The 20034-nt window shown below is 38.3% G+C and overlaps 2 protein-coding genes across 7 annotated transcripts in view; one reads left to right on the top strand and one right to left on the bottom strand.

The window, feature by feature from the left end:
* Nucleotides 1-12336, top strand: part of megf11 (multiple EGF-like-domains 11) — a 119605-nt gene extending 107269 nt beyond the window's left edge. For 3 of the 6 annotated variants that reach the window (XM_079874663.1, XM_079874664.1, XM_079874667.1), the window contains 9 exons: nt 515-643; nt 1387-1515; nt 1753-1881; nt 3414-3647; nt 4106-4224; nt 5110-5164; nt 6878-6937; nt 7578-7787; nt 10876-12336. In XM_079874663.1, the coding sequence (XP_079730789.1) occupies nt 515-643; nt 1387-1515; nt 1753-1881; nt 3414-3647; nt 4106-4224; nt 5110-5164; nt 6878-6937; nt 7578-7787; nt 10876-11051 (1241 nt within the window). In that variant the 3' untranslated portion in view covers nt 11052-12336. The remainder of the gene's footprint in view (nt 1-514; nt 644-1386; nt 1516-1752; nt 1882-3413; nt 3648-4105; nt 4225-5109; nt 5165-6877; nt 6938-7577; nt 7788-10875) is intronic. The other 3 variants (XM_079874665.1, XM_079874666.1, XM_079874668.1) reach the window with 3 other exon arrangements.
* Nucleotides 12337-13685: 1349 nt separating this feature from the next.
* rab11a (RAB11a, member RAS oncogene family) lies at nt 13686-18706 on the bottom strand. The gene is made up of 5 exons (XM_079874669.1): nt 18551-18706; nt 17177-17372; nt 16564-16757; nt 16319-16399; nt 13686-15809 (listed from the first exon to the last, which is right to left on the bottom strand). Exons 1-5 carry the CDS (start codon nt 18588-18590, stop codon nt 15673-15675), a joined length of 648 nt encoding a protein of 215 aa, XP_079730795.1. The 5' UTR covers nt 18591-18706; the 3' UTR covers nt 13686-15672.
* Nucleotides 18707-20034: the final 1328 nt, after the last annotated feature.

Raw genomic sequence — 20034 nt, 5'->3', positions numbered from 1 at the left:
GCCAAATACCCCACAAGCACCGCTGATGGAGACCAACAATTTCCTCAATAAATTACTTGATAGCACACTCTCAATAATTCACACAGCGCAAGAGAGCGGCAATATGAAATAGAGACGAGAGCAACAATGTCCCGGAGAATTTATGGCTTATTCGCTCTTCTCCCTCCCCTCTCGAGCTGTTAATCTAACGCTGTTTGCTGTAAGTGAAAGGGTGAGGATTGGCTGTGGGAAAAGTGAGGGATTTCAATTATTAATTCCAAACAGTGACATTTTCAGCTTTTAATTGACTTAAAGGTTTAACTTTATACTGTGGTTACGGCCCTCATTTGAATGTGATTTCCTCTTTGTTTTGGCTGTACCACATTTTATTTGCAAAACATGCAAATTTTACATCAAATGCATCATTTTGTATACATGTTATGCCAATTAGGGGCCTGTAAATGTGCGTTTACACACGTGCTTTATATTAAAACACTATACACATGTGTATCTGACGGTGTCTCTGGCTCCGCAGTTTGTCCCATAGGCCAGTGGGGCCCTGACTGCTTGAACTCATGTAACTGTCACAACGGAGCCCAATGTAGTGCCTACGACGGAGAGTGCAGGTGCAGCCTGGGCTGGACCGGCCTCTACTGCACGCAGCGTGAGTCTCCCTCACACACAAATACACTCACATTCACAGTTATTACATGTACAATTAAACAAATCTCTATTATACACAAACACCCTCTCCCACACACGTAATGAACATAAAGTGACACAGTGACATCTGTTGGCAGTATTTCAGAAGTGCACCAGGGAGTTGTGAAATCTCATGATGTTATGATGCCACAGAGTGGTCTTTAATAATAAAAGCACATTTTTCATGTCAGTCATTTAACTCATTAAATGACCTTGCTCAAGGCTGAAATCAAAAACCATCAGCATCACGCCTGCTAAAAACAAAATCCATCTTTCATTCATTACGTCAATCATTTCTTGATCCCTCCTCTGCTGCCACTCTTGTTTGAAACTTTTATTTTATGACGGCAGTGATATAAACTCTTGAGGAGTGATGAAATCAGTTTGTGTTTTGCTGCAATGTTTGCTCCAGTAGGCTTGTTATCTTTAGTAGCCAGACTGTCTTTGCGTGCTTGTGTATTTATGTACTGTACTTGTGTTTGTCTACGAATTGCTATTAGGGTCCGAGGCCGTTGTGAAAGGGGAAACACTGCCGTGGTAATACAGCTAAATTAAGTACACGTTATTATAAATTCTGGTCATTTGCAGAATTCGAATGTTGCGGCTTCTCTTACACTCTGGGTTTCCTGTTTGCCGGCCCCATCAGCATACACCAACTGTGTGTTGTAGGTTAATGTGATGTAGCAGGATATCTCTTTCCTTCAGGCTGTCCCTCAGGGTTTTATGGGCGAGACTGTGCAGAGGTGTGCCGCTGTCAAAATGGAGCGGACTGTGATCATATCACTGGCCAGTGTGCCTGTCGGACTGGCTTTATTGGGACCAACTGTGAACAGAGTGAGTGTTGTAGTCTCTTTATGAATTGTGTGTTCTTGTGTTAGGGGGTTGTGAGAATGTCAGTTCCAAAGAGACCTTTAGCTGTCCTGATGATGGTTGTATTTGATGATCTGTGTGTGTGCGTATGTTCCCCATCCACCATCTCAGGCAGTCCATCACAACATTTATCTGAGTGCTTGTTTTACACAGTTTAGCAGGGGTGTTTAGTTAATGGTGTCCGTCTGTGTTTTTGTACAGAGTGTCCTCCTGGGACATTTGGCTATGGCTGTCAGCAGCTGTGTGAATGTATGAACAACGCCACCTGTGACTATGTGACCGGAACGTGCTACTGCAGCCCGGGATACAAAGGAATCCGCTGTGACCAGGGTAACACTCTCTTTTTTGATGGAAAATTCTAAAATGTTATACTTAACGAAGGAACCGGATAAATTCTTTTGACTTGGGCCTTGAAGTAACCACACAGCAAGTCCTTGGCAACCACCTAGAACACACTAGCAAAATAAATACAAATAAAAACACCAACCGTGTTTGGGAAAGTTTCTTTTAAAATTAATGCATTACAATATTGTATTACTTTTGCGTTACTTTTTCTCACCTGGGCTGGGCTTGATGTTTGTTTTTTTATTAACAAAAAATAAAAAAGTCATATTTTTGGCAAATGTAAAGGCCCTTTCACACCTAAAGTGAAATGTAAAAGCATCATGCTGAAGGAAATGCAAATTCACGCCTGTACAGTACAACTCAAACAACGATAATTGTCGTATTTGTACGATAATTTTTACCTCTGTACGATGTGCGATCAATAATGATGGTCGTTGTAATCATAGGGTTTCTGTACTCATTGATCTAGGTGTGGATTCTACGTCTACCGTCATGATTATATCTTCCATCTCATCTCACGTTATGTCTTCTCGGTTAATCATTGTGGAGAATGATTCTCTCTCACGAGCACAAGTTAACATTCCTTTTGTATATTGTATATAATGTTGTATATCATAAACATGTCATCTCTGTATGTTTTGCAAGAAAAAATAAAAAAGTTAATGTTCCTGCCGCAGGTCTTAGGTCAGTTGTTTCCAAGCTGAGGTCGATAGTTTAGCAATTAAGTTATTTGCAGGTCGTGTCCATAAGTTGTTGGTCTAGGTAAATAGCTGTATTCTGTACGTTTGACTCATGTACGATAATTTTCTTCCAAATATGTTAATTTTGAGCTTCTGGTACGATACTTGGACATTTCCAATTTGGCAACACTGCTTTCAGCTATGCTGCCATTCTGAATCACAAAACACAAATGTGGTTTATCTCAAGTCATTTTGCTTATTAGTTTGGTTGAACTGGATCATCAAAGTTCAACAGCAAAGACATTGGTTTAAAGTGAGATTAAATACATAAAGTATATTTGTGTTATTTAACATTTAATTATTGCAGGTTTGTGTAATATTCACTGTTTTTATTCATTTATGAATCTACTTTTGTGTAAGTGAGATGAGTAAATGCATGCTTGCATTTACTCTGGAACTACAATAACCATCATGTTTACACAGCGCACACAACGCCTCTGTATTTACTCCTGATTTCTCTCAATATGGGGACAGGAGAGCTGTGGGAAAGCAAAGTGTTACTTACTTGAAAAATAACTCCCATTACTTGTAATGCGTTAATCCCAACACTTCACACCAACAACCACTCAAACCCTTGGCAACCACAAATAAACTAGATTTTAATATATTATGAAGAAAATGTGAGTGGTGCACCTTGCACTTTTTGTGGTGTCTGCTATCGTACATGAAACAAGAGATTAGCATGCGTAAGAGAATTCTATTGTACCTGTACTTTTGGGAATGAAGTACTCTGACCTGCTCTATTTGATTTCAACATAATCATATTCTGTGTCCCAGCGGCTCTAGTGATGGAGGAGCTGAACCCCTACACTAAGATCAGTCCCGCTCTGGGTTCAGAGCGCCAGTCCGCGGGTGCTGTCATGGGCATCATCTTCCTGCTCCTGATCATCATGGCTATGCTCAGCTTGTTTGTTTGGTTCAGGCAGAGACAGAGAGACAAAGGCCAGGACATGCCTAGCGTCTCATACACGCCAGCCCTGCGTGTCACCAACACTGACTACTCCCTCTCTGGTGAGAAACTCCTTTGAGATCTTCAAATATTGAATAAGCTGCAATGAACAACTTAAGAATGTTTTTACAAATATGACTTATAATAGTACATATGTAGTGGCATTTTTGTCTGCTCAGTAATTGACAGTAAAAGCAGCAGTTTCAGCATTGCATTATGGTTAACTTGGTGCTACCACACTTTTCATACTGTATGCTGATGATAACCTTGCTGAAGTATATGTTAATCATGTGAAAATACTGCATATCTATTGTCACTTTGTATGCCAGCTGCATAGATGCTAGTTTTATTGATTTGGCTATAAATGGCTCCACCAATTATTTTAAGTATCATTAATTTCTGTCCATTAAACTGCCCTTGTCTACTTTGTTATTGCAATAACAGGATGATAATTTTCTGTATACTTGTACAGTGTGATATGTAGGAGTTTTGAACACTGCTGTCTTGCTCTCTACCCTAGAAACATCTCAGAGCAGCAGCAGTGGCCAGTGCTTCTCCAATCCCAGCTACCACACTGTGGCGCAGTGCAACATCTCGTCCTCCATCACAAACAACCTGGACGGCACTCTCACTCTTAAGGTGAGTACTGTGCAGGTTTGGTAGATGAACTATTTTCAAAAACTGATTTTTTTTCCAAGCATCATATTATGGTAATAGTAGCTGCTCTTGTGCTTAGAATATTTCATAAAGAAATGTATGCTACAACATGACTCAGAAACAAGGGCAAGCTCTACGTATTCACTTTGTATCGAAGGGATTCATTTGCATCAAGACGAAATAATGATCCGAAGTTGGATATAAAGTTGTGCATCAGCTATAATGTTGGGTTTTGACAAGCTGTGTGACATACGCTACCATTTGAATGTTTGGGGTCAGTAAGATATTTGTTATTCAACAAGGATGCATTTAATTGTTCGAAAGTGACAGTCAAGACATTCATAATGTTAATGATTATTATTCATAATGATAATAATAAGAAATGTTTCTTGTGCACCAAATCAGCATGTTAGAAAGATTTCTTAAAGATCATGTGACACCGAAAACTGGAGTAATGATGTTGAAAATTAATATATATATATATAAATATAAATTACATTTTAAAATATATTGAAACAGTTATTTTGAATTGTAATAATATTTCACTGTATTTTTAAATAAATGCAGTCTTGGTGAACATAAAAAAATATTACCAACCCCAATGTTTCAGACCGTAGTGTACATTAGACAGGGTTAATACCGGTGAAGTCAGACCAAATGATGTGTTAAAGTTCTTATAACAATAAAATGTTATGTTTCCTAAGACAGTAATGTTTTAGGTTATGTAATCATGCCAGTGAGATACATTTTATAGCTTATTTGTTCTTAATGAAACCAAAAAAGGTCAAAAATCATTGCATTGCAGAAATCTATCCGGACAATGGTATTTCAGAGTGTCTGATGTTTGTTGTCTCTTTTTCCCTTTAGAAAGGAGACAGGAACAGTTCAGAATGGAGAGCGTACTGCAATCTCAATGACCTGGGTCAGTGTACTCACTTAATGTCTTATCTCACCCCCTGTTCCAACCATCTGTTTCTGTCAGACAAAAGTACTCATGCAATTTGAAATGGATCAGATATATCATTATTTTCTCCGCTCAGCCTATTCTCCAAACAAATAAGACATTTGTTCTCCATTGGGGCACCAGAGAATTAAACTACTTACTCATTCCTGGGGGGTTGCATGAACACCAGACTGTGCTTCTGGCACTGGAGCAAGGCCTCCGCCTGCTGTGTTTTTAAATAAGCCCTTACTTTAGGTGGCACATGCATGTGGTGGAAGGTCAGGCTTTGCCTATATTATCCAAGGTCACTCAGACTAGGGGGGAGAGAGTTCATTACCTCTCTGACATCCCATCCCAAGCCACCTCACCCCATTATGTCTAGCTGCAGGTCTGCTGATAAGGCTTCGGCACAGCACACAAGGCCTCAGAGACTCAGGTATGAGGTTGGGTATTTCCATCATATTCTTTTGCAAGCCCATAGAGGAAGTGAAATAGGGCCAGTGACCACAAGCTTAAATGGATTTCACCTTGTTATTGGAAATTTCCCTGATTTCTGATCACAGTGCTGAAGAGATTTAACTTTTAGATGACAGTCTGTTTTATAAATGGGAAGTTATTTCAAAGCCTGAGCCAAAAGTTGTTACATTATGATGAAGATTACAAAGACATTGTCTTCCTGATAAATCATTCACTGTAATGCAAGGAATCTGTGTTAAAGTAAATGAGGACAGTTTTGCTTTCAAATCAAGGGAAGGTACAAACGGTCCTTTTCTTTAAGCAGACTTAACTTCATTACATTTGTATAGAGGAAAACCCCATTTGAACAGTGAGAACGCACTGTTACTCAACTGCTGTCATGTCACAATGTCCAAATTAATATTGCAGTGTGGGTTCAGTGCACTGTTTGAGCATTTTCATTTACCGATCTGGACGTCACCTTAAAGGCATGTCTCTGGGTAGTCAGCTGAGAAACGTGATGAGTTGTGATGTGATTTGGTTAAAGGTTAACTCATAATACTCATAAGAGTGACTAGATTGGGTATTGTTTAAGCGCTTGCTTTTGCTTTTATATGTAGGTGGATGGAAAGACAGTCCTTCCTGTGTTGTCTTATTTAGTTGGACTTTGGTGTACATCTTGCTTACCTGCCTGCCTTTCCATGTTTTCTGTTAATGACGTTTTGTTGGCTAATAGCAATAACAATCTTTATCATAAAGTCAAATAATTTAACCATACAATAATACTAGGTCTTCCCCTGGGTGCTTATAGCATATGGTTGAGTCCCATGCTGGTTGTAAAAAACTTCAGGAAATGTTAGATTGTCCTATAAAATGTACTAAAATATAAAATTATTTATATGTATAAACATTGTTTTATTTGAATAGGTATGTAGCGTTCATTTAAAAAAAATGATATTTGATATAAAAGCAAAATTTGGATAGAATTTGTTACAGTATATATATATATTTATATATATATATATGTATGTGTGTGTTTGTGTGTGTGTTTGTGTGTGTGTGTGTGTGTGTGTGTGTGTGTGTGTGTGTGTGTGTGTGTGTGTGTGTGTGTGTGTGTATATATGTATGTATATATATATATATATAGCTATAGCTATAGCCTATAGCTTTACCATTGTCTATTTATACTGTTTTTGAGTCATGAATTACTGAGAATGTGTTCATGTGCCTCATTAGGTGTATCAAGAGGAGACACACTTACACTGAGGGACAGCAAAACCACCCGAATGGCCAAAGGTAAAAGACTATGTTGGACATTTGCTGGTGTAATATGTGGACACTATACACAAGATGTCCTTTTCAATTTTAGAGGGGGTCCCTTAACAAGGACAACTGCATTCACTTTGTTTTTAAAAATGAAGAATGACTTTCGAAGATTAGTAAATTCAGTATTATAGTACTATAGTGATTACACTGGATGTGCATGTGCCTCATTGGCAAATGCATTACGTTTTAAATGGTGTAAGAGATTTATAAATAGTCAGTTGTGCCATCACTTCCTTCATTATACAAAGCACAACTTAATCACTTCCTCTATATTTCTGGATGAAGTAATACAGCCACATCTATCTTTTACTCTCTCTACACAAACTCATCTTCAGCTACATTAGATCTTAACTGCTGTAACAAGATTTTCCAGTGCAGTCTAACAGGATTTCACTGGAAAAATTCTCCCTGGGATGCTGTTCCTAAACTGTACATCATGGAAAGTGCTTATTTTGCATCTTTGCCGAGAGATTGTCTTGAACGCAACTTAATTTTCCTATAGCTCTTTGTATATGTAATAACATTTATTACATTTTTCTCTCCAAGAGGATGATGTGGTGATTACATTGCAATAAAATATATTTTAATATCTTTTCTGTAATGTGTGTAGATTACATAAAGGCCTCCATGTGTAGCTCCAGCTCATGCTCCCTAAATAGTGAGAACCCGTACGCTACCATCCGAGACCCGCCCAGCCTGGCCTGCAAGCACGCTGAAAGCAGCTACGTGGAGATGAAGTCTCCTGCACACAGAGACCTGACCTTCTGCTCCAGCACTAGCACAACTCTCACCACTGCCAGCAGGAACGTCTATGACGTGGGTGAGTCTGATCAAAGAAAATGACTACTTCTTATATGAGCCCTGCTGTTTTATCATTTTTCTCTCTTTAAGCACGAAAGCTGCTAATACAGTGTTAGTACGATGTTTCCATATGGAAACTTCATTTGCCTTCATTTTCTCACTAGTAAGAAAAACAAACTGCATTGTAATTTCTATAGGAAGACACATTCAAGGGCTGCTCATTTTTTTTGTTAAATCTTTATTAAATAAATGTTGCTCAACATAGTTTTACAGAAAATTAAGAAAATATGAATGTTGCCATATGTCATTTATAAATTTTAAAAAGATCAATTACAACTGTAGAACAAAATACTTATTTATTCATAAAAGTTAGTCTGTTGTTCTGAGCTGTGAAGTTATACTTTGTCTTTCTTGATATAAGGTGTACTTCAATGTTCAGGTGTTACAATTATAACAAATATATATATATAGCCTGTATATATATATATATATATATATATTAGGGCTGTCAAAAGATTAATCGCGATTAATCGCATCCAAAATAAAAGTTTGTGTTTGCATAATATATGTGTGTGTACTGTGTATAATTATTTTGTATATATAAATACACAGAAATATTTGCATACATATACTGTATATATTTATATATAATTTATATTATATATAAATATAATTTTTTTATATATAAATTATACAAAAATCAACATTTTTCTTAAATATATACAACATGCATGTGTGTGTATTTATATATACAAAATAATTATACACAGTACACACACATATATTATGTAAACACAAACTTTTATTTTGGATGCGATTAATCGCGATTAATCTTTTGACAGCCCTAATATATATATATATACACAGTTGCAATCGAAATTATTCAACCCCCACTGCAAATCAGGTTTATTGGCAAAATTTACAGACTTTCAGCTGTTTGCAATGAACAAATCAAACAAAAGTAATTGAAATAGCTCAACACAACAAATGTTTCAAGTGGTTTCCCCAAATTTTACTTAAAATACAACTTTTAATGACTTCTGCAGTTTCAATTATTCAACCCCCTGAATAGAATCCCTCACAACAGCACAAATCTGCAAAAAAGGAGTTGTTTCAAGCACACCTGATGCAAATAATCAAGGGCTTCATTAGTTGCACCAGGTGTGCTTGAGCTAGAACACACAAAATATCTGAACTGGCTAGGTTTGTTGAATGTCACGTTTGACTGCAAGTTAGAAATATGGCTAAGTCAAAAGAATGGTCCAAAAAGTTAAGAGAAGATATAATCGCCCTTCACAAACAAGGAACAGGACACAAAAAGATATTGAAGGCACTAAATGTTCCTTGGAAGCATATTTGCAAGTTCAACGGGGCAGAAAAAGGCAGCTATCAGCGGCTGAAAGAGAAGATTTCTGAGAAGGTAGGTTCAGAAAAACCCTCGAGGGACTGCAAAAGACCTGCAGCAAGACTTGGTGGCATCAGGCACTGAGGTTTCAGCTTGCACAGTAAGGCGCGTACTAAACGCATGCCAGAACTCAAAGACGTACACCACTACTGACCCAAAATCATAAGAAAAGTCTGCAATCACCAGTGACAACTGGAGATTCACTTCGGAGTGGCTACAAAAAAAAAGAGACTGCAACCGGCCCATGCGAAAACAAGGATAAATATCGGAAGGGCATTAAATGTAGTCACCCAGTGCTGATGTTGTTAACATGAACAATTTGAGAACAAAGTATAATTTGCGCGGTTTGACGTGATATGATAAGCGATCGTTATATTTAATCAGCGCGATTTACTGCAATGCTTTTTTTCCCCTTAGTTAGTCAGAACAAAAGTGGATGTTACTTGTTCAGATGACATTTCCCAGTTGGTCATACTTCCAAAAAGTAGAATCTGTGATTCCGAATGACAGGATCCACACCAGCGCGGTGACTGACAGCCGCACATTCTCCTCAAAACATTGGATTCATCCACGCTGAGCCGTACCGAGGCACAATCCACGTAAAGTTCATAATTCCGCAAATAACTGCAATTGCAGATTTCGAACAGAGATGGCAACAGAGGAAAAACTACAGCCTGCAGCTTTAAAGTTGTTTTCCACTGTAGTACAAGGTTGCCATTTGGCAATATTTAATCCCAGTATCTTTCCCCAAATGATTCCAAAATATCAATTCAGTTAAATTCAATTCACATTTATTTGTATAGTGCTTTTCATAATACATATTGTTTCAAAGCAGCTTTACAGAAAATGCATGTGTCAGTTCAGAGTAATCTGTTACCAGAGGTGACTATGTCCAAGTAATCCATTTTAGAAATGTACATATTCACGCAGTTAGCTAACAATGTATTCATTTAACACAGAAACAATGAGCTTAATGAAGTAATTATTAAAAGTTGTTAGCAACTCGGAATGGGCATCCCGAGATAAAACAGAAAAGCAAATGGAAAATAATTAGCATAGCTGCTGTTCATAACATTTCAAGCAAAGATAATCATGTGCATTTGATCTGATATAAATGGAGTACAAGGTTATGAGATGCATTATGTGAAAGCTTGGCTAAAGAGATGTCTTTTATCTAGATTTAACCTGGAAGAGCAAGTCTGAGCCCTGAACATTCAGGAAGGCTATTCCAGAGTTTAGGAGCCAAATGTGAAAACGCTCTCCCTCCTTTAGTAGACTTTAGATATACTAGGTAAAACCAGAAGTCGAGTTTCGTGACCTTAAAGAGCGTGATGGATTGTAGGACGATAGAAGATCGGTTAAATACACAGGAGCTAAACCGTTTAGGGCCTTATAGGTCAGTAGCAATACTTTGTAATCGATACGGAACTTAATAGGTAACCAATGTAGAGGTGATAAAATTGGTGTTATATGATCATATTTTCTTGACTCTAGCAGCTACATTTTGGACTAATTGTAGCTTTTTATTCAGGATGCAGGACAATCATCAAGTAATGCAGCTAATGGGAAAAGTATTAAATCTTAAGAATGTAATATTGTATCTTTATAATGTAATGTACACCATATAGAGAGCTATGTGTTAAAGATTCAGTGAGAGTTTCAGAAATTGAGCCGCTCACCTCTCGCCACCTTTCCTTCTCAGAACCGACAGTGAGTGTTCTTCAGGGACCCAACGGCCTGGCGACCGGATTCTCCCAGAGTCCTTACGACCTCCCGCGGAACAGCCACATTCCCAGCCACTACGACATCTTGCCCATGCGCCACAGCCCCACACACACCCCACCCCCTCCAGAGAGCCCCCCGAGCTCCCTGCTGTAGAGACCAGGCCTGCCCCAAAAACACGGGACGCAAGACTGGCAGCTCCCAGACCTCGTTTTTTTTTACAATCTCAACCTCTCTCTCTCTCTTCTTATCTCTCTTCCTCTCCAACACACATTCAAGTACAGATGCATGAGTAGATTATACTGGACATGACACAGGTGGAGACTGTATTCCTCTTTCCGTTGAGTAAAGGAGGATTGTGGGAAATGGACTGTACACCAGAACAAGAGCTCCAGATTTGGACACCAGCGATTATCCATCACCCCTCTCAGAGACGTTTTTTAACAAGCTGTGCATATAAAATCAGGAAATACAAGGGTAGAAAAGCAGTCTTTGCTTATAGGTCTATGAAAAGACATTTGGAGGGAATAAAGAAGCGTTTGAGAGGTTTTCATGGAAACAAGAAAAACATAAAGACAAGAGTTCAGCACACGGGAACAGATAATCAATGCGACTCAATGATCCAGAACTTTTAATTTGGAGTTGGCAGCCGGGGTGACCGTGAGGGGGCAGACCTCTTTTTCACCCCGGAGCGTTTAGTCTGGACCTTAGAGACAAAAGCATGGTTTAAAATAAGAAATATTAAGAGTTCTTATTGTGTAAAGATGGTTACCGTTGTGAGGGAGTACCAGGACTTTATAATACCGTACATTCGTGTACCACTCAGAAATATTTATAAAAGTTTATGAGGAGAGGCTGGGGTCAACATGAGCTCTGTGATACTGTACTACACTGCTCATTTGTGTAACAACCTGGTGCTTTCTATTGTACATAGACGTTTATGTCTGTTGCTATCAAGTGTGTATGTCTTATGAATTGGGATTAAGTTGTGTAAGTGACGCTTTTCAAAGCTATCACGTTTAGTTTTTCTTCTTTGTATGTTTACATTTTTAAAACATCTGTTAACAGGCCTCGAAAGGTTTTTATTTTGTGGTTATGTATTTATGATGTTTATTTATACCTTGTTTGTGCAAGTGATGTTTTTCTTTATAGTGTAAAAGTTAAACATATTTAAAAGGGTAAAAAAGTAGCATGAACAAATGATACCCATAGTGACCAATTATTTTCATGTGCTTGTGCTATTTGTGCACAGTATTAATATATGAAGTAGCTCTCATGTCAAAATAGACTCCATGATAGGACGAGACCTCATACTTGTTCTAAAAACAGTATAAATAGATTTGGAGATGTGTCCCTTTCCTTGTGTTTCAGTTTGTTTGATGATTATAGCTTTGCAGCTTTGATTTGAGCTTTGTTCTGAAGTGGCTGCGTAACATCATAATAGCAATAACATAGTGACAATCATTCATAAATAAAAGGGGAAAAAACATTTCATCAATCCTATTAACTCTACAGCTCAGCAGTGTTTCCTCATGCACTTTTATGAATTGTTCAAGATCGCTCAGTTTATTTAATGTTCTTACTGTTTAATTGCTGGTTTACATGAAAAAGTCCTCATTTTTGTAAGCTGTCCGAAAGTTGATTAATCGCGTTGTTCGGCAGTCACATTTTTTGTGTAATAACCACTAAACTGTATAATTGACTCTCTCAAGGTAAAGTTAATCTTTAAAAACATTAATAGTTTTTTAGCAAATCTCTAAATTAATAGTTTTTTTTATATTGTACATTATAATGTTGTGATGCTAGATTAATTTAGTGTTTTATTTTTCATTTATTTAGACATAAGTGTAGGATTTTGATATCGTTCATAGGGCTGCACGATATTGAAGAAAAATGCGATAACTTCGATACGATAATGCTTAAAGTGTGTAAAAAAACTTAAATTATCTTTAAAATATATTTAAAATGATATAACCTACACAGTTTCACATTCTTTTTGTGACAAGAAATCATCCCTACAACTTCTGAAAGTGAACAGCAGTGTTTTACTGTAGTATAAGAAGTTAATAGTTAATAAAAGTGTTATTTATATTAATTATATAAACATCAGTGGGTTTAGGGTTTCAGGAAAGCCTACATTAGGTTTATTTAACAAGAGAAACGGAATAATCAAATGTAAAAATAAAACACTGCTTAGTTTTCACTGTATGAATTAAATATATCCTGATTCTTATTAAAGCTACTCAGCAGTGAGTGATTTTCTCTGTCTTTTGTTCATGACCCCAATTATATGCATATCGCGATATATGCATTTGCGATATTTTGATATATTGTGCAGCCCTAAAATAATAATTTGGTGCGTCTGCACTGAACATCATCTGTCACATATAACTGCTCCCTTTTAAATAAACCAACCACACACTATCTTTAGAAATCAGGACGTGGTGGCCATGACTTACGGAACTGAAATAAATATGTAAAAAAAAAAAAAAAAGGACGGGGCATAATGAGGTAATAAAACGTTTACATGAAACCTAGGCTTTTAAAGAAAGGTTAAAAAAACATAAGTAACAGAAAAGCTTTGAATTAACTACATATTTTATTTGCTCTTTTAAATTGGAATTACAGGTGACAGAGTAATAGTATAATCATAACAATACAAAATAAAAATCACAGTACAGTGCAGACAAAAGAAACAAAAAGAAATAAGGTTCTCGAGGCAATACGTGAAAGATCCGACAGTCAGAAAAGTAATATCTGGGTAATCTTGCTAGGACACACCAGCTATGTGCAGTGCATGGGCAGGTCATAGTCGTGCCATCTGTGCCCTCACATCATTGGCACCGGCCCCTGTTAGCACCAGAGACCCCTGCCTCTAGAGAACAGTCATACAATCAGAGTCAGGGTCCTAAAAGAACAGAAACGGACCCTGACGCTCGTATAATCACCAGGTCTTTTCCTCTCGATGGCGATAAGTACTGTATGTGCTGCTTATAAGATATAGGAGACTCACTAAAAACAGTAAAATGACCTGCATGCAGTAATGTCGGTTCAGTCTGATTCAGTAATTACATTGCAGCCTTTAAGGGCCTTCAATTCCACCTGGAATGTGTTCTGATACTGTTGGGAATGATCTTAGCAAGCTCTGTTGTTTTACCTAGCGCTAGGGTAATTAAACTCAAAGGGATCGATAACCAAAGACAAATAAACCACTGCTGAGGTCTACAGTATTCTTCCTCCCCGAGGTCACCTGTGGTGACCGTTTTATAACATGCATTATTAGTTCAGTCTTTACTGATATTTCATGTCACACTGAGTAAATTTTATTAAACAGCCATTAAGCGAAGACGAGCATCACAGCTTGTGGTAGTTTCCTCATCTGCTGGAATCAGGACAAAGACTTTTTGTAGGCTAAAACACATAATACATTCATAAATTATCACACTGTGTCTCAACGCTTAAGAGTCCCATCACTTCGCCACGAAGATTAAAAGGCTAACAACTCGATTCAAGTGACTACCACAGAATAAATACAAGTTACAGGTCTTAAGATCATTAACTGTAGTGGCGGGAGATATTTTACATTCAGTGCAATAAAAAAGAAAGAGAAAGTATCCAGTCTATTCCCTAGAGTGCTGTCATGTGACGCGGCCGTCAGCTGGCCGCTATTCGCCGCTGCGTGTTTTTCCCGTTCCGACTTTAACGACAGAGTGTGACCTGCAAAAGTACAATGGGTTTGAGGTTGCGATGATAAGATAATGTTACGTTTAGGGGAAGTCTTCCCTCATTTCATACTGAATAGGTTTGTTGTGGTAGTGTTTCAAAGAGAACTTGTGGCTGTTTGGTAGTACGGCCCCCTCATTAGGAAACAATCTTTTGACATCAATTCTTGTTTATTACAAATTGAACTTTTGCTATATGCGAAGACAACAACTGAAAGGGCTGGTAACACAAAAAGAAAGGGTCCGTATTGGACTACATTACAGCGTGATTCTAGCGTGTGATGAAGGCCTCGCCGCACTGGCACGGACAGCTGAAGAGGCGTTGCGTTTTAAGCGCATGCATGAAAGCGTCCGTGTGACGTTCCGTTAAAAAAAGGCACTAAAACCACAATTCTACCTCGATGCAAATGAAGCACGTGATGGCGAAGAGAAAACAGCGCAGTAGCTATGTGCCTTAAGGCCTCTTCCATTGGCCTGATGGTGAAATCAAGAACGTGATGCGATGCCGCCCCATGCCGAACGCATGAAGGGAGTGTACATGCAATGAGAACCACACTTGGAAGATGGCTGAAAGGTGAAGACTGTGGTCTTTGGGCCCTAATCATCATCTAACATCTATCAGGTACATCATCTCTCTACAATCACAACATTAAATATAGCAAAACCTCCAATACTGCACGTTTCTCCCCTCCACCCCAGAGACAAGGGGGGCTGCTACTAAAAAGACATACATGAGGGAACCTCACACGTTTGTGAATGAAATTATATATTAAGACATTTCAGTGAAGATCGGCACAAATGATTATTAAAATTCTGCAATATAAAAGCCTACCATGGCAGGAAGGAGAGAGGGAAAAAAAAAACAAGCTTAGTCCAGACTGCAGGTGGTGACCCTTTGAGATTCCAGCTTTGGAACCAGCCTCTGTGCTCAAGCCTAGTTGTGCAGCTGCATCTCAGACCCAAAGCAGTCTTGAAGGGGGGAGGGGAGGGGGTGTTGCAGGTGGGTGGTTGGGGTTTTAGGGGGGGAGGGAGGGGGGGTTATGGTACGGGTGCCGCTAGATGCTCTGGCAGCACTGCATCTTTGGTTTATTCTCAGTAGGTTGCACCTGGATGGACACTACATTGTTGCTAGGTGACATGTCATTGTCTCGGCGGTCGGACATCTGCTTTTGGGATACGATCCGATAGATTTCTAAGGAACAGAAAAAGATATTGATGCTAAGACAATGTACACAGTGACAACACGAACTGGTAATGAATACGGACTTTGTGTTGCCGTAAAAGCCTATAAACCCTACAGTTATTACTGGACACAATTACAGCATTGCAGCCGACTTCGATGCCTTTGAAACATTTATTATTTGTTCTTCCTCTGCAGATGCCAGGAGCCAAACAGAGGAGCAAAAGACGACGGAAACTCTCTATTGCGGTCACGTCAGGCTAGAGAAACCTACCCGACCAAGTCAGGGCTTTTGATGAGTCATTCATAAGGACGTGGGCCTTCAGCCAATCATTTACAATCTTTCTTTTTTATCCTTTTTAAACAAACAAACAGTCATTTCCTCAAGCCTAATTAGTGTGTTTTTCGTCATTCGTGTATTCTGCTACCAGTACATAAATAAAAGTTTATCATCCTTAACCTCGCACACTGATAAGTATCCGCTGCGTGTGCTGAAACGCTCTTTTGAAAAGCACACTCACCAGTCAGGATGGTCTGAAAAGCGGTCTCTACATTGGTGGAATCCAACGCTGAGGTCTCTAGGAAGGACAGACCGTTTTTCTCTGCAAACATGGGGAACATACATTAATGTTCACGGTAACAAGTAAACAAGCTGAAAGAGTACACAAAGAAACCACACAAATGAATGAATGCCCTGGCTATACACACTCCCTGTAATGCATCAGGAGTTAAAGGTCCACTTTTAAGTCTTTATTGTAGATCTAACCTGCAAATGCGCGTGCTTCGTCGGTGGGCACGGCCCGGAGGTGACGCAAGTCGCTTTTATTGCCCACGAGCATGATGACGATATTGCTGTCTGCGTGGTCTCGGAGCTCCTTGAGCCAACGCTCCACATTCTCATAGGTCAGGTGCTTGGCGATGTCATACACTAGGAGGGCCCCCACAGCTCCCCGGTAATACCTGCACATCAACACAGGGAACCAGTCAAAAGATAGTGGAAGATTGAAACATGAAATCAAAATGCATTGCTTGATTCTAATGTGAATGATTCAATCATCCAATTAAATTAAGTTTGTCTTCATAATAGTTCATCAGAATATAGAAAATTGCTTCCCCTCTGCAAACAACTTTCATTTTTGACTGACATATTTGCTATAAATACTCGAACTCTTTAAAAGTCAGGTGGATTCGCTCTTCAAACAATACAAATAAAATAAATCTTTTTATCTGTGGTGTGGACTTCCCTAGGATCATTAAAAGTTTATGGTTACTGACCGTCCTTGGTCTGAACGAGCTTTTAGACTTTATCAAACAAAACATACATAAACTAAGTAAATTGTCAGTTGGTATCTGGAATATGAGGAAGGAAAAACACTTACGCTGAAGTGATGGCTCGGTAGCGTTCCTGTCCAGCTGTGTCCCAAATCTGAGCCTTCACCGTCTTCCCATCCACCTGAATGCTCCGTGTGGCGAACTCCACTCCGATAGTGCTTTTGCTCTCAAGGTTGAATTCATTGCGAGTGAAACGAGACAGCAGGTTACTCTTCCCCACACCAGAGTCTCCAATCAGGACCACTTTAAAATAAAAAACATCATGGTTTTATATCTGATAAACACCAAAACCTAGTTCAGCCAATCTTCAGTTGTGTTTGATGAACAAAAGCCTTATGGGTTTGGAAAACCATGAGGGTGAGTATAAAATATAGGAACAAACCTCATCGTATTTGGAAACTACCTAAACGCTTATGACACACAACCTAATTTAAAAGTGAAGTGCATTTAAATAAGTTTAAAAAGACATGACCATTTTTGGTAACATTCTTGTGTGGCAATAAACTTGGTGGATAATGTAAGCTTACAAACTTTTTCTAGGCTTATTTGAAGATTTATTTATTACAACGAACATGACTATACTAGATTAGAGAGGTTGTTGACGATCACTACGCTTCACGTCATTTCTTGATGACAACATGGAGCGAAACTGCGAGAACAATCCATTTCAATGATGACTGAATAGGGAACAACTTGTTTTATGGACTTATTCTAAAAAGGTAAATTTCACATTCTTACATGGAAAAAAAAACAACAACGATAACATAAGCAAATAGAGGTCGCATCAACTGATACATTGTATTTCCTTAAAAACACCGTAACAATAAGCTGACACAAATAATTTTCCAAGGACAGTTCACCCAAAATGTGTTCATATTGTTCCAAAACGACTATGTTTTTGTCGGTGGAACACAAAAGGAGATGTTAAGGCAGAATGACAGCCTCGTTCACCGTTCACTTGTAAGAATAAAGATATTATGAAAACGAACGGTGGTTGAAGTTGCCCCAAATATCTCCTTTTGTCTTCCACCGAAGTCAATCAGTCATATTCAGGCTTGGAAAAACATCTGGGAATACAGGCCGTTTCCCATTTCCGCCTGCTCCGTTAAACCCCTCCAGCGACAGTATCAGCTAACTTCAGCTAGCCGCTTCAAGGTGTGGTCCGATCTTCGGTAAACTGTGCTTTATGTAGTCAACCAACCAACATCTGTATAGACAGAGTGCGCCGTAACTGAGTAATATAAGACTAAAATGATACTATTCCAGCCGAGGAGCAGGAGTTTGTTTTGGGCTGTTTGAAGTGAGCTAGCCGGTTAGCTGGCCTTTATGTGTTTAATATAAAACCCCACTATCTAACATTAACCACGATGATCAGCGCCGCTTTAACTTATACAGTCGACGCAAATGTTGTATATACTAACCTTTAAACAAGTAGTCATATTCGTCGTCTCGCGTCCCCATTTCGATTAAAACAAAAGCGCAAACAATGGAAGAATGTGAAGCAAAAGTGTAGCAGACCCGTCCCTGTCCTCTCCGCTACTGCACTGCAGTGTATTTGTGATTAGGCAGTAGCCATGCTAACAGGTTAGCAAGCAGGCGAACCAGTGAGCGTCTCCTGAAGTGTTCCGGGTTAGGGCCTTTACAAGCTGTCAAAATAAAAGCCGTATTACAATTTTTATTTTATTTTATTTGGCAGTTTTTATTATTTTTTATATGATTTAAATAAAAAGATACCATTATAATTGAAGATGTACAGTGTATTATGTGTACATATATTGTATACCTTGTTTAATGTATATCTTAATAATCTATAACTATAAAATAGATAAATGTTTGTGAATCGTGCAATTGTGTTTAAAATGCTAATATTGTTTAATATGTTTTAATATGAAACGTGCTTTTGCAGAAACCGTTTTTTTTTTTTTTTTTTTTTTTTTTTGTGGAACAGAAAAACACAGTCGCATGTCCAGCATATCATTGTGTTCTTAGGAATTATTTTTAATTTAGACTTGTAAAAGTGGGTTGTTTAGGTCATACTTCCTGGTGATAGCGGTTTGAAGGAAACAAACAAGCAACGAAAAAAACATTTGTTAATTCTAATGTTAAAACTATAGATTTCCATATCTACGCAGGGTGGTTCCATGGTGTAATGGTTAGCACTCTGGACTCTGAATCCAGCGATCCGAGTTCAAATCTCGGTGGAACCTAAGATTTTACATTTTACGGGTAATACATTTTAAAAACTGGATTTCTCGATAATAGTTAACAGGAGAATGAAAAGACCTGTACTAAATCATGAGTCTTCTAAAGGGGCAATAAGTACCTCAAACACTGTGATAAATCGGTATAGAGGATTTCCCTTCTTTTTTTATTTCTTTTTTTTTTACACACAAGATTACAAGATTTCAAAGATAAAAATGAAAGGTGTAAATAGTTTTTACTTGTCTAAAGTAAAAGCATTCTGCTAACCGTCTCACATTAGCCTATTCATAAAAAAATAAACATTACCTACGACCACTAGGATGCAGTATTGTGCAATCTTCAGTCACACAGAAACGCCAAAATGGAAATGTATTAAACACGTGATTGCAAGGAGATGTACTGCGTTGCAGTAAGGATGGGAATTGGGAAAGTCCCCATGATTCGCACTGACTCAAAATCAATTTTTGTATGAACAGATATTTCATCTCATATTTAGCTACCTGTATGTAGATATTTCATTCATATTGAGTGGGTAGTTTGAAAAGGACAAAACATTTTAAACACAGTCTGAACCTTTTGATGCCGCCAAAGGTATTTACTCATTCTGTAATTATATCACATTCCATACCTGGTTACACAATCATAGCAACCAAACCTGTGACTCATAATAGACAGCCATATGCATTTCCTGGCAATGCTTTAC

The sequence above is a fragment of the Squalius cephalus genome (genome assembly GCF_949319135.1).
Source record: "Squalius cephalus genome assembly, chromosome: 6".
NCBI classification, from domain to species: domain Eukaryota; kingdom Metazoa; phylum Chordata; class Actinopteri; order Cypriniformes; family Leuciscidae; genus Squalius; species Squalius cephalus.
Note: the sequence above shows the minus strand (reverse complement) of the source record. Positions and strands in the feature narration are given on the sequence as shown.

Excerpts from the sequence above, each read along its gene's own strand:
- rab11a (XM_079874669.1), bottom strand. The coding sequence starts at position 18,590 with ATGGGGACGCGAGACGACGAATATGACTACTTGTTTAAAG. Across the intron at positions 17,373-18,550 it reads ATATGACTACTTGTTTAAAG|TGGTCCTGATTGGAGACTCT; the intron begins GTTAGTATATAC and ends TTTATTTTAAAG. Across the intron at positions 16,758-17,176 it reads TACCGAGCCATCACTTCAGC|GTATTACCGGGGAGCTGTGG; the intron begins GTAAGTGTTTTT and ends GTTGATGTGCAG.